Here is a 15,567-nt window from a genome sequence, read left to right as displayed (position 1 = left end):
GTGATTGCCTGGATAGCTGAACTGGGCATCAAGTTATGAGGCTACTAATGTACCCCTGCAGAAGTTTTGTATATAATTGTGTGGTCTGTAAGTATGTATTTGCCTTTTCTCTTGCCATGTACTCATCATACGCTATATGATGTATATATAGTGTATAAGGGTGAAAAAATGGAAATAGGATTTTTATTTTAGGAATATATTATTAATATTTTCTCTTTATTAGTTGTTCCCTGTTGTTTAGTTCTGGCCTAACAATAATTATGTAACATTTGGGAAAATATATGCAGCCCAGCAACCCAGCACTAGAGGCTAAAATGGAGAAAACCTCCACAGCCACCATGTATTTCCCTTTGGTGCTCAAGTAGGATGGAACAAAGGAGACCCACACACTGCAGAAGATCAGCATGCTGAACGTGAGACATTTGGCCTCATTGAAACTGCTGGGAAGCTTCCTGGAATAAAAAGCTACGGTGAAACTGGCAGCCGCCAGAAAGCCCATGTAGCCCAGGACACAGTAGAACATGGAAGCTGAGCCTTCATTGCATTGCAGGATGATTTCCTCAATTTCTGAATGGGTGTCAACTTCAGGGAAAGGTGGAAATGTGAACAACCAGGCTGTGCAGATGCCTGCTTGAATCAGGGAACAAGAAAGAACAATGGAGGTGGCCAGTCCTCTTCCCACCCACTTCCTCATCCTGGATCCTGGCTTGGTAGCCATGAAAGCCAGAACCACAGTGATGGTTTTTGCCAGCACAGAAGACACAGCCACTGAGAAGATGATGCCAAAACTAATTTGTCGAAGGAAACATATTATATTGCCAGGTGCAATAAGGAACTCCAGTGAGCAAAGGAAGCAGAAGAGGAGGGAGATGAGTAGGATGTAGGTGAGATTTCGGTTATTGGCCTTAACGATGGGAGTATGATGATATTTCAGAAAAGTTGCCAGCACCACAAGTGTGCAGAGGGAAAAGAAAAATATCAGAGTAAGTAAACTTATTCCCATTGGTTCTTCATAGGACAAGGAAGAGATTTTCTTGGGAATACATGAATCCTGGTCCTTATTTGGATATTGATCTTCCGGACACTTTGAACAGTCATCCATGTCTAGAATTTAAATTTATATATTTATATACATTTGTTCTATAGTCATACTATTCTTGCACAGGGTTTCTTCTGGAAGCAAGAGATGTCCTGACGTTTTCTGTCTGACTTCCTATTCTTGCATTTTGCATATAGTCTACAGAGCAGAACATGGGAATTCTGTGCTGAAGGAGAGAATATTACTTACCCATGACTTCATTTCATCTTTCTTATCTATTACTTGTGCTTCAAATTGGGTGTCTCTGTGTATTACTTTAGTTTTATTGCTACATCAGTCTTCAACAGTGCCTTCTAAAGAGCATTATTGAAAATAATATAAATAAAAATAAATATAATAGTACTGTCTTCCTATCAGATAATATTTGTAATATTCTTCAGTTTTTATATTTCTCTATGATAAAAGTAATTCTCACATCCATAAATATAAGTTTTGCTGAAGGAAAAGGGAGATAGGTGTTCTCTATTCTCCTTACATAAAATTTTCTGAAGCTTTCTGAATCAAGTGGAACAGATTTTGTGAAAGTTGGAGTGATATATTAAAAAACTGGAGAACATAATCCAGATATAAGAGAAATGGAATGCTTTAATAATATTTTAATCAACATTCTTACTTGCTTGGTGGGTTGGGTTTTGTTTTTGTTTTTGTCTAAACCACATCAAGATTTTGTTAATGAGAAGTAATATACAAAAAAATTAAGTAGATTCAGAAATAAGTAAATGTACCCTAGAATGATATGTGCTGAGTCACCTAGGCCCCCTGTTCATATGAGGCCAGGCAGGTTTAAACCCTTAACTTTGTCTGAATTCTTCCTTTTAAAACATTTAGGAATCCTTTGTGGAAAGGGCAAAATACATGAACAGAGAAAGAATATAATTCAGCTCCCATAGCTATATGGTGATGGATCTGCCTGGGGGGACCTGAAGAACCATGAGTCAACTTGGTTCATGATGCCTCTTACCCTTCTGGCTTGACATTTTCTCTTTGGGACATGGAAGGCAATCATAGCAGCAAAATGGCTCCCCTTCCTGCTTTCTCCTGAAATAACCAGGGAGGCAGCTCTCAGTACACACTGAAACAGGCAGGGTCTGCCCAATAAATGAGAGAAGGAAAATGTTAGCATTCAATCACATATTTTGAAAAAAAGTTGAAAAATCATGGTTGACTAATACTGTGCAAATAAAGAACACTAATTATAAGGATTTGAGGTATTTTCATCAACCTCATCATCAAAAGTACTCAAGGCTGAATTCTTTTTTTAGTTCTACCAAGTGTACACGTACTGAATTATTTCAGTGTGACTCAACAAAGCTGACGTGTTCAAGACACTTAATCTCTTACGGTTGGATAATACAGAATTTTTTAATAAAATTAAAGAGGAATAGACATTTTTTCAGAGATGTTTACATATGACAGCATCTAATGCAGTGATGGACCTCTGGGGGAGGTATCGTGAACTGAAGAGAAAAGCAGAGCCAACAACTGTGGCCAAGACCAAGGAACCAGTGAGAAGACCAGTCCCTTGGAACCTCTCCAGATAAGGAAAGGACAGGAAATTGCCCACATGTGCTCCGGATGGCTCGTCCCCATGAGGAAACCACAGGACAGTGTTTTTCCATTGGTTTGAGTGCTGGGAGAAAAAGGGATTAGCCATCTTGCTCTCAATTGAAGCAGACTTTTAAAGGACATTCTCACTTTCTAATCACATTTGGAAATTGCTCATTAACTATTTTTAAGCTATTAAAGACCTTTGGAAAGACAAATTTGAAAACACCAGGTGAGTCTGCCTTTAATCCTGAAAGAATATTTTAATCATAAGCTTAGTAATTTAAAGAATCTGAAATAAATGCAAAAAGCTAAATAAGGTTTTGATCATAGAAATTTATAAATTGACTAAGGGTCCAGATAAAATTGGAATATTGAAACTTTTACAATAAGATTTTGCAATTCATTACAAATTACAAAGGGCAAACAGCTTCTTGTGGGAAATAAATCCTGTTTTGGTTTTTATAAGACCCAACATTGATAGAGAATTTTATGATTTAAAAAAACTGGACACCAAAGGGGACTAGAGATTTTAGATAGAGGAAAGATATATAGATTTGCAAGACGGTGCCAAATATTCTCACAGTAAAAATACCTAAGGAGACATTTGAAGAATATAATCAGAAAATAGAAGCCATTATATCAACAATGTTAGTAATTATGCCTGGTTCTATGGATAGACTATGTCTGAAAGAAATTATTGAAGAAATGACTGATGTAGAACAAATTTTAGCTGACAAGATAGAGGTGGTATCAAAAGTGGATTTACAACTGACAGGCCAAGAGAATGATTGAGAAAAGGATGTGTCACTGCATCTACAAAGATATTGGTTGAGGTTCTAAAATTTAAAAGGGAAATACAATTGACAAACCAAGAGAGTGACTTGGATCATTTTTCCCTACTGGATTTACATTTCTTAAAGCCTTGAAGAACTCTGTGCAATGGGACAAAGAAGAAATGAAGAGAAATTAAATCCTAGGGCAATAGTTGAATGATTAAGATTGTTAAAAATAAAAGAAGGGAATATAAAGTTAGTTTATTTGATCATCATTAAAATAAAATATGTTGTTACTTCTGGCTACCCTTTATGGACTTTCTTCTGACACTAGGACTGAAAAGTTGATGCTTTATGGGTTTTTGGATATGGGATGAACAGATAAATGTCTGTAACTTTAGAGAGGGTGAAGAGTTACGAAATTATTGATTAGAGCTCAATCCAAACCATTGGATGACTTCATCCAGAGGCTTTACATAGATGTTAAATAATGGGGGAGAAAACCACATAATGTGGCACAAATATCTCACCTAATACTGTCAGATGCTTGACAACATTTTGTTATTTAATTAATTAATTAAATTTATTATAGTCACCAAACTCTGACAGACTCTGGGTGGTATATAAAACTAAAAATAAAATAAAATAAAATACTAAAAGTATTTCATCAAGTTGTTTAGGCAGCCTTTTTTAAAACAAAATTATTATTATAATATTTTATTCATCTAAACTTCATCAATAGCCAGAGGTGAGGCAGGCTTTTTGAGAGAAAAGGAGTTGTCTTTTCTGCTTATAAGGCACATTCCAAAAAGCAGTGTAAAATCATTTGTTGAAGTGGTGTCAGGTGACTGGAGTCCTATGTGATCGTCAGATGCCCCTACACCTCAAGTCAAAGGTGTACAGAAGGTAGTGTGCCCAGTCACCCTCTATGGATCGGAGTGCTGGCCAGCGACAGCAAAGCACAAGCAGGCCCAAGCAGTAATGGAAATGGAAATGCTCTGATGGTGCCTTGGACTAATGCGATTTGACCAAGCCATGAATGATGACATCCGACAATGACTTGGAGTCATGCCAATCATGGCAAAACTGTGGGAAGGAAGGCTTAGATGGTGTGGACACGTCATACACAGCAAAGAAGACTCAGAGGCAAGAACAGCCATGTGCCTGGACCCAGGTGGCCAGCGGCCCCGTGGTAGACCCAGGAAATGGTGGAAGGACCGCATTAAGGAGGACACGGAATGCATGAACATCACCCCTGAAGATGCCTTGGATCGAGCCAAATGGAGACAGATATGCCGACAAGCAGATCCTGCCATAGCATGGGAAAAACACTAAGAAGAATTGTAAAATCATTTCATTATTATTTCTACTTACCAGTTGTTTTAACAATCTGCATCATGCAATATAAATGAACACACACACCATTCTCCATAACTGGATTGAAATATCAACAGGATAAAACACCATAGCCAGGTCTTCAAGGCCTTCTGAAAGTCCAACAGGGTCAGGGCCATCCTACACTCAGGAGGGAGGATGTTCCAGAGGGCAGGCACTATGGCAGAAAAGGCATGTCTCCTGGTCCCTGCCAGCTGACATTCCTTGGGTGAAGGGACCCAGAGCATACCTGTCCTGCCAGACCAGATTGGACTGGTAGAAACAACTGGTAGAAGCAGGTCCCTCAGATAACCTGGATAAGCTTTAAAGGTGACACCCAGCACCTTGAATTGCACCCAGAAACACACTGGCAACCAATGCAGCCCCTGAAGTAGTGGTGTTACATGTGCCGAACAGCCGACACCATTTAAAACTCATGCAGCTGCATTCTGTACCAGCTGAAGCTTTCAAATGCTCCTCAAGGGCAGCCCCATGTAAAGCATCTTGCAGTAGTCCAAACAGGAGGGTGGTAGTACCAGAGAACTGGAGGCTCACCAGGGAGTGATCTGACCATGACAGGGGAGAAACCAGTATCTCCCCCAATTTCAGAACACCCTGCCACTGCTTTGACAGAAAAAACATGACCACTATTATATGTCAGGCCCTGGATGACTTGTGACAGGCCCCTGGCTGTCATGGTGGCCATGAACTCCCAAGTTACCTCTGCCTCCACCCCCACGTGGCTCCAGGGAAGGTACGTTGAAGTCCCCCAAGACCATAGGCCTGGGGAATTCCACCGCCAATCTGGCCATGGAGTCAAGAAGCTCAGGCAGGGACGTTGCTATATAGCAGGGAGGTTGATACAATAACAACAATCCCAACTGATCCCCTTAGAGCCCACCTTAACAAATAGGGTCCCGCACCTGCCAATCTGAGGAACAGAGCCCCTGGATACCTTCCATGAGTCTTGGGTGACCACTGCCACACCACCACCCTACCCTGGGGTCATGGCTAGCGCCACACCCAGAAACCAGCTGGGCATATCTCAGAAAGGGAAACTTCCCACTCTTCTTCCAGCCAGGTCACCATAAAACATGCCAGGTCAGCTTTCTCATCCATTGTCATGCTACCCGATCAAACATTCCCAGAATATCTGGACTTGCATGCATGAATGGAGTTAACATGTGTTGGGACTTGCAGGTTAGCCGAATTGGGAGAGGGAACATGCCAGGAGTGTGAAAGCATCTTGTTTGGACTATCTCTGGTATCTAAGGGCAAGCTGCCAAGCCATTGAAGACATCTGCATGGAGCTGAACTGACTGGCATGAAGAGGGGGTCTGCATGCTTAAGAAAGGGAGGCGGGTTGAATTCATTGGGCTGTTTAACTTGGGGAAAACACGGGAACTTTCATTCACAACTTTTTCCACTGTTCTGTATGCTACGCTCCATTAAAGCGATTTCTACTATAACTATGTATGAATCAAATTTGATGGCAGATTGAGTAATACAGATCAAGTCAAGCATGAAGGTGGCCTTATTACAGACTGACCTGGTGTTTAGCAGCAGCAGCCAACAACTTAGGGCCTTGAAGTTCTGCCATCCAGGGCCCAGGAATCAGCTCAAGGGGTTTGAATGTGCCCCAGGAACAATATACCTCTGGCATGGTCCCCGTGATCAGCCCCCCCTCATCTCCCACCAGATCTCCTCAGACCTCTCACTACTGGGATGTTACAGTCTGCCCCCACCCCTCCAGAGTGTTTCCCCTGTCCAAATTAGTCCATGTCCAAGCCTGTAGCCACCCCCCCACACACACACACATACACATACACCTCCAGTTACAACCTCCTCCAGGGTCATCAACCCAGTGTGCTTCTGCTTAGCACTCAGCACCTTCAGAGAAATGGCCCATTCCACCCTATACTTTCATCCACTCCCCCACAAGTCCACTCGCTAGATTGGCAGGAACTCACACAGCCAGCACCAGATAACCTTGAGGGTGAATCTATCAGTCCCCCTCCCCCTGGCTCTCACCCATAGGAACTCCTAATGGGCATTTTGCTGAACCAGGAATGAAAAGATGATAATTTGTGGATTGCACATAGATAAAAGTTAGGCTATGGGAAGAAGAGGGTTTCTTTATTTGCAATTTTAAAAGAGGGTGAAAAGTTACTATATTAGCTTATGCTTGGTGTGATGAAGATTGGAAGCTACTCCTTTATTATTGTCTTTGTTTCTTTGTTTCTTTTTCTTTTCATTTCTTTTCTATTTTTTCTATCTGTTTCTTCTTTTCCTTGCACCTCCTGAACTTTTCTTTTACCTTCTAATTTAGTTTGTATTAGAGTTTACTATGTTTATTAAAAATTTCAATAAAAATATTTTAAGAATTGCACATTCATTTGCTCTCCTGTATAAACTTAGCTAGATGAAAACTTGTATGTGTGTGTGCGTACACTTCGGCGTGTGCATCTGTATGTATCTACTGTATGTATGTGTGTGTGTATACACATACACGCACACGTAATCACCCTACCATTAATTACAAATCTTTGTTTGTGTGCCTTCTAATCAGTGATAACTCCTGGCAACTGCCTAGAGTAGTCCCTGAACTTTGCTTGGCAATATTTTTGGAACTTATTTTTGCCCTTGCCTTCTTCCTAGGGCTGAGAAAAAGTGACTGGCCCCAAATCACCCAGCTGGCTTTGTCCTAAGGCAGTGCTAGAACTCACATTTTCTAGCTTTGTGGCTTAACCGCTACACCAAACTGGCCTTCATCCTTCACAATAATGTAGGTGTAAAAACTATATATCTTCCTTGATTTTTTGAGCTTTACAACAGCGTACAGTATGCTTGGAAAACCAATACAAAATCATATAATGGTTAGATATCCCTGCTTTACAGAAATTTTGAATTATTGTATTGCTTATAATTCTTCCCAGTCTTTAATATTCTTTCTCTGTAAAACAATATAGATGGATATCACCCCCATCAATCAAACAAAATCACCTACATTCAGAACCTACTTGGTTGAAAGTGCTGGGCCAGGTAATGGCTTCCTCGTGAATGCTGAACTTTTTGTCTTCAGCAGCCCAGGGATCCAGCTTCCCAATTTTCACTCGATGGAAGGATTGGTTTTGGAATGTGACCCAGTTCTCCATATCCAGTCCTGTAACCAGTTTTCCATTTTGATCAAAAGAAATTTCATCCCCAACACTGTTGTTAAATGATACCTTTTGCAAAAAGAAGTGAAGCTAAATATAGAAGAAATATGCAAATATTCATAAAAAAGAAGGCATGGTTAATGTACAGGACTATGTGATACCATATAAATCCTTTTATTTGAAACATCTTACATATGAGGCAGACTGTTCCCACTCTAATGTGCTGATTATAGGTGATCCTTCATCAAAAGTCATTTTGTTATACACTACTAGCTTTCAAAAATGAAAAAAGAAATCCAGCCCAAGAAAACCATACATACTTTAATATGCAAAAATATAACTTATTGTGGAAATGTGTTATTTAACAAATAAATATAATCAAGCTTGCCTTATTTTTGCAAGAACTTTAAGAAGTTTCTCCCCTGCTATTAATAGAGACGAGCCAATCAGGGAAGATCACATCACCTCAATATCTAAAGTAACTTTTAAAATGAATCAGGTACAGAGAGGAATAGGCAAGGGTTGTATTTACTTTTCCAAATGTCAACATTCTTTCCCTAATGTCTAAAAAGGCTGTCATTGATGCTTTTTGACTCAGTAAATAATGAAATCTGTAAAAAAAATGGAAGTGTCATGGCATTTTATTGCTTCTATAAAATGCCATGAATGGAAAGGGAAGAGGCTGGATTGTGATATAGATTTCTTCTCAAATGAGAATGAACTTTACAATCAGGTTATTCAATCCTACAGGGATGTGTGGGATGATTATGACAGAAAGTTTGGAGGGGGAATAGATTTCCTCTCTCTCAGTTAATGTCTCCCCACTTTTTCCTTTATACAGCAAGGACCTTTTGGCTGGGCTGTCTTCTGAGTGCTTTTGCTAAATTGTCCTGCTTGTGAACAGCTTTTAGATCTTATACACTACCAGTCTGTGCCACATATTTTAACAATTCTTGGACTGATCTAAATCTCATAGATGAATAAAGATTGAATCATGCACCCTGAGGAAGATCATTCCTACTGCTCTGTCATTTGTAGTGCCTGAAATTATTTGATTCCACTATGCATTCATGGAGCTTTCTTTGCCTTGCACTGAAGCAGTGTCTTGTGGCATCAGAAACATATTCATCTTGAAAGACCAAATAGGAACTTCCAGTTCTTCCAGCTTCTGCACAGATTAAAGCTTTTTCATCACTATTCTGAAAGATGTCTCCTTTCTTGTTCTAATCTTTTCTTCAGCTGCCAGAATAATCTCTCTCCCACCGAGAACAAATCTATTCACTATTTTTGGCCCATGCCCCTATTGACTGAAATTCTTCTGAGTCTGTTTCTTGAAAGGGGGAGTTAACTTGAGCAAGCACCTCTTGCCACTCTGAAAAAGAGAAAGCTTGTTTCAGGAAATAGTTCCTGTATATGTGGGAGGGTGGGAAGGAATAGGCAAAGTATATATCTCAACTAGCTACAGTTATCAGGAAAAGAGTTAGAGAGTAAGGGAGCTGGAAAGATCAAAGTAGGAAGAAAGTACATTCAGGTTAGCAATTCCACAAAAACAGAGCAAGCAATAAAGAAGAAACCTAGAAGACAATCCTAACTTTCTATCTATCTCTCATTGCTACTTCTGATAAGAGTCAATGTAACTGAAGTCCCATTTCCAACATAATTCACTACTCAGAAAGTTACCTGCCATGGTTGTGGATCCAGAAGACTCAGTTTCCTGCCTTTCAACTTTGCCCTATGTCGTTGGCCCAACTTCATGGTATGTAAAGCATGTGCCACAGCATACACTGCATTGTATATACTGTAACTATCACTGGTCATCCTCATTTCAAAAAAGGCCCCAGGAAGGCTCTCCAGTTTCTCCTTCCCTGTACAGACGGCTTCCGTTTCCTCATTCCCAGATGGATTTGGAAACACACAGCCAAAGGCATGCTCCCACACATCTTTGAGGAAACCATCTCCTTTTGGTGAGAAATGGTTTCGTGTCTGGAGATAATGTTGGAATCCTGCAAGTTCATTTGAGTAAGCCACAATGGTCAGAGCACCATGGAGGACTTGGATATCCCAGCTCTTCTGATAAAAGAATGATGCAAGACCCATTTGGGAAGCCACGATCCACACCTTACCTTTTGGCTTTATAGAAACTAATTCCATTTCAGGTAGACGTAACACCCATCTTAAATTTAAAAGATAATCATCCTTGATTATGACAGCATTGGCTTTGCTGTCAATAACAAGATGAAAGGTTTCCACAAGCCATTTCAAGTGATCAAAATAATTGTCTATATAAAAGGGCCTGAGTTGTTGTAAGAAGGCAATGCATATGCCATTGATAGGAAACATTGAAAAGATGAGTTGTTCAAAATCTGTTCCTCCATGTCCTCTCACAAGTACCCCAACCCAAGTCCACCTGAAGTACAAAAGTAGTTGAAGAATTCCCTTGTAATGAAGTTCTTCACTTGGAATCATGTGATAGTACAAGGGGCTTTTGTTTGGAGAAGAGCCAGTTGGGAACTATAGAAATAAAAATTAGATAGTTAAATGAAAAGAGAGAGTGGGGAAAAACATGATTGACAAAAGAAAATGTATATCCTCTCCAAATTGATTGTGACTGATTACATGCCATCAAGTCATTGTCAACTCTTAGCAGCAACATCAGTAGATTTTCTCCATTCTCATACAAAATAAAATAATAAAATAAAATAAAATCCAGAAACCGTATACAATTTTTGGCTCGTCACATTAGCAACAACAGAAATCTGAATTTCCCGCCTAGCAGGAATTTTTTAATTATCCTTAATGGTTAATCTTTGAAACTGAGCAATAGTTGCAATTCTGGAATTCTGGAACTGAATCTGCTTTATTTTATGATCTATTAAATATGTTTTCTTAAATATGCACCATAGAGGCATGTGCATGAAAATTAAATATAACTTAAGGTCTTGTGTTCCCTTATATCTGAAATGACAAAGCAAATGCATATTACCTGTGGAACTTTGTAAGTGCCTGAAATATCTACAATATCAAAAGAGATTGAAGGATCAAGAGTCCCAACAACCGATATGAGTTTGTTCAGGATGCCACATTTGTAATTGGGAACGAATCTGTTCTCACTGGAGAAAAGTTCCATTGTGGCATGATATGTCTGTACCCCAGCATAGCTATCATAGATTCTGAAGCCCAAGGTGATATTTGGTAAGAGCTGCAGGTCTTCATTGATCTTCTTCACAGCAAATATCATGGTCAAGACATGCTGATAATACTTAGTTAGGACTCTGCAAAGGAAATTAGATGCTGTATCAAATGAGATTCTGCACCTAAAACTAGTGAAATTAAGCCCCATCAAAATAATGATTTAGAAGGTAATTGTCACTGTTCCATGTTGTAACTGATTTATAGATTATTAGTCACTATAAATATTGTGGAATTATTTTTGAGGGGAATAATCACAAGGTTTATTCATGTGCTTGCTGTTTTTTAAGCCATTCTAATTATGTGAAATTGGTCGGAATCATTACCAAGCACCTAAAATGGACATTAACATTGTACAGCTGTGAAATTTTATTCAGTATTTTTTTCTTTTGCTACAGGTGGTTTCATTTTAATTGAAGTGACTGCAAAAGTGGCACAAAATTAAAATTTAGTCTGACTTCCATAATTCTAGAAGATTACATACAGTATATCTTGTTGAATCACAAGCAACAGTAACTTTTATGGCACCACAACTGCTTCTTAAGTAATACATAAATTATAGCTGTATCTATTATGTTAATAAGGAATTCAAAAATCTCAGAATGTTAGAAAACCTACTACAATTTAAGCCAAATTCAAATATATTTTCTTCCCTAACAACATCTGTAAAAATTGTTGTTATTGATGTGATATTTATGGCCTTGGTAAGCTTAGTTGTAAGGACTTGGTGTAGTGGTGAAATTGGGAAAGAAAAAAACTAAGAAGACTAAGGAAGATAGAATGAGGATTTTACCAATTAAAGAATACTGATATTTCTCCCTTCCCCTCCTTCTCCAAAAAAACCTTTCAGTACATTATAAGAATATTGCTGGAAGAAAACTGCCTGCCTCATTTACTGAGGTAAAATATGCTGCATCTCTGATTGAACAGTATTACTCCTATAGATAAATGCAACTTCATATCTTCTGCAGAGTCAGTTTTATAAGCTGATGCTGCAATTCTCATCCCAGGGGCAGGGAGGTGGGATGGGGGGATCTCTGTCTTGTCAGTATCTGCTAATCATGAAGTATTGAATGATCAGTTTGATTTTTTAACAAATTTTGATTTAAGGAATGCAGGTTCTAGCTGTTGATTTCCTTTAGAAAGTACAAGCAAATAATATATATGTTGAAAAATATCATCTCATTTAAACTTTAGCTTGGAAAGTTTACGGTTTTATCACTGCAGCTAATTATGATACACAGAATAGATGTGTTAAAGAATGTTATCTAGACTCCTATAGAGTATAGAAAGAAAATGATGTCTCACAGGTATTCACCAACAACAGAATGATGGGGATTTTTCTCAAAGGTTTTCCAATCTCTGGTTGTGAAGACAAAAGAAGTAACGGCACCGATGATTAGGTCACCTGGTTGGAAATAGTTGTGAACAATTGGGATAGGATCTTGGATGCTGCATGTTATTGGTTCAGTCTTGCAAGACATAGGAGGCAATAACAGAAGGAGAAGAATCAATACCATCATAATAAATATTAATTCCAGTCTGAAAAAGTTTCTCTCATTTCCATATAATGCTTAAGAGTCCCCAAAAATGGACTAGCCTGAACTGAAACTCTTTCTCTTCTTCACATGACTTCCATTCTGTTCTGAACCTTCTAATACAAATGGTTCTGAGAGAGATTAATCATAGTCTTTTTGATAATTATAAGAGGGAGAGAAAATTGCAACGTTTACATTTAAATTCTCTGTGGAATTAAGGATATACTTACCAATTCTAAGTACAGTACTAGCATTCCATTCATTAATAGAAAAGCAAGAGTACACTTGTTTTTAAAGTAGTTTTGTGAGTTGAGTGTGGCCTCATGGAGTAGTAGAATCATAGAATCATAGAGTTGGAAGGGATCTTGGAAATCATCTAGGCCAACCCCCTCTCCCCCAAAAAGTGTAGTGCAGACTACTGGCTGTTTAATATGCCCAGAGTCCCCCTGGTGGGAGGGGATGGGCGGTGACAAATTGGATAAATAAATAAAATTTCCCTGGAAACTTCTAGTGATGGAGCATCCACAAACTCAGGTGGCAAGCTGTTTCACTGCTTGATGGCTCTCACAATCAAGAATTTACTCCTTATTTCAAATTTGGATCTCTCTGACTTAAGTTTCTACCCATTGGTTCTTGTCTTAACCTTGGATGCTATGAAGAATAAATCCACACCCTCTGCCTGTGACATCTCTACATGCATTGCAGGACTGCTATCATGTCTCCACTTAGCCTTCTCTTCCTTAGGCTTAACATACTAGATTCCTTTAACTGCCCTTCATAGGATTTCACCTCCAAACCCCTTACCATCCCTGTCACTCTTCTCTGCACTCTTCCAGTTCTTCAACCTCATTTTTTACTATGGTGAGCAGAACTGGGCACAGTATGTATTGGGCTAAGTGACCCTACACACCCAGGGAAGGATTAATTGTAGCAGCTAGTAACTTGTTGTGAAAGGTAGGTGACACCTTGCTGTTCATAAGGTTCTTGAAGATTCCCTCAACTTCACCCTCTAGTTGCCCCTTTTATTGTTCCTCCCTTTTCTCTCATGAGATGGTTACATAGAATAATGTCTTTTTTTACTGCTTCCTTTTGAACATCAGTATTGTTCAAACCATAAGTGTGATTGGCCAAAGTCTTCCAGTGAGCTTCCATGGCTGAGTCTGGACTTGAACCTGGATCTCACTGGTCCTAGTTCAACACTTTAACCACTAGACTACACTGATTCCTGGGGATGGAGGACCGTTTTCAAGCCACATCCTGCAAATGCCTGTCTGAATCAGGTCCATCAAAGATAATGGGGTCAACCTGGGAAAGAATTCTTATGAAAGACAGGGTGGGATTGCTGATGCTACATTTCTCTTATGATCTGTATATGTCATCAGAGGCAAAAGAAGCAACACATCCAACACCATCTTGAAAGTAAATGTTTCTAAGGACACAGATATCCTTATCTCCTTGGCCAAAGTGCATATGACAAAAACATAGCACCAGCATTTTCAGTTGAAATTTGCTGTACTGGTTATTTTCTTAAATGACTTACATGAAGAATTAGATGGGACAGGGAGAGTGGAGGAGAGTGTTGCTCTGAAATTCTTTTTTTGTTGCTTGATTGCTTTATAGAAGTGATTGTCCCAGTCTATTTTGTCCTACTCAGGTATCATTTGGAATACTCGGACCAATCTGGGCATCACAGTCTAAAAATGACATTGACAAACTGAAGGGAGTTCAGAGAAAGCCTACCAATATAATGAGGAGACTAGGAACCAAATCCTATGAAGAACAGTTAAACAAAAGAGGCATGGTTAACTTGAGAAGGGAAGAATGAAGGAATAGCAGTCTTCAGATATCTAAAGAGTAGTCATATAGAGGAGGGAATTCACTTGTTTTCGTCACCCTGGAAGACATGAGCACAACCAAGAGGTGGAAACTATACAGGGATTTCAGGATAGATATTAGGAGGAATATCCTGAAGGTGTGATTTAGTGATTCATTGCATTTTTCTTGCTGATGATTTCTCATTGTTCAGCTTGAGCTTCAGAAAAGTAATCCAACATTTTAGAAATAAAATGAAACTCTGCATTGGAGGTAAAGATTTTTTTAAAAAAAATCCTTGGTTGTCATTAATTTCCTGTCATGCTTAGGTAGGTTGTATGAAAGGACAGCAGTGACAGAACCAGAAATAGGACCTCAGGTATTTCTGAGAGGCAAACTGGTGGAAGACAAGATAACATAAAATACTAAATCTGAGATGAACATTTTGGAAGACACAAGAGTTGCATTTGCAGTTCAAAATTGTAGACAGGTTTAGGGTGAAAAAATGAGTATGGAAAAATGAAGGAGATAAAAATATCATTATTCTTACCAGTATCATCATTTGTATAGTCATTATTCTTCTCATTATTCTGACTCTTGCCTTGGTCAGGCCAAAATCCATGGGCAATGCAAAAAATGGACAGTAGACTAAGAGCAGATTCTGGAGGATTTCAAGGGTTCTACAGGATGGACAAGAACCATGGAGATGGACAAAAAGCATAGAGATCAGAGAGGCTGAAGATTGTCCATCCTTTTATTAATTAATTTGAAAAGACAATGAAGTTATTTATGCCTACTGGTTCCACATAACTGAAAATCCAGAAGGCCACTTCTGGAAGTCCTATTCTTTTTCTTCCCTATATCACTGTACTGAACACTGTAATTCTGATGAAATCATTCTGAAAAGAAACAAATGTGGATAAGCTATCCTGTCACCACAACAGGCAGCAAAATTTTATTACACTTCAGTGTAAAAAAATGTTCCATTTCTCTTGTTTAGAATGGTAGAAGCACTGCCAAGGTTATAAGCAATTTTCCTAGAATATTGATTGATTGATGGATGGATTGACTGATTT

General features: G+C 38.9%; 1 protein-coding gene across 1 annotated transcript; it reads right to left on the bottom strand.

The window, feature by feature from the left end:
* Positions 1–202: 202 nt before the first annotated feature.
* On the bottom strand, positions 203–1,102 carry LOC134496691 (vomeronasal type-2 receptor 26-like). The gene has a single exon (XM_063302401.1). The coding sequence runs from the start codon at positions 1,100–1,102 to the stop codon at positions 203–205; it is 900 nt and encodes a 299-aa protein (XP_063158471.1).
* Between the last annotated feature and the right edge of the window lie 14,465 nt (positions 1,103–15,567).

The sequence above is a fragment of the Candoia aspera genome, chromosome 4 (genome assembly GCF_035149785.1).
Source record: "Candoia aspera isolate rCanAsp1 chromosome 4, rCanAsp1.hap2, whole genome shotgun sequence".
Classification (NCBI taxonomy): Eukaryota; Metazoa; Chordata; class Lepidosauria; order Squamata; family Boidae; genus Candoia; species Candoia aspera.
The sequence above is the reverse complement of the archived record's forward strand: the minus strand, read 5'-3'. Positions and strand labels throughout refer to the sequence as shown.

Excerpts from the sequence above, each read along its gene's own strand:
- LOC134496691 (XM_063302401.1), bottom strand. The coding sequence starts at position 1,102 with ATGGATGACTGTTCAAAGTGTCCGGAAGATCAATATCCAAATAAGGAC.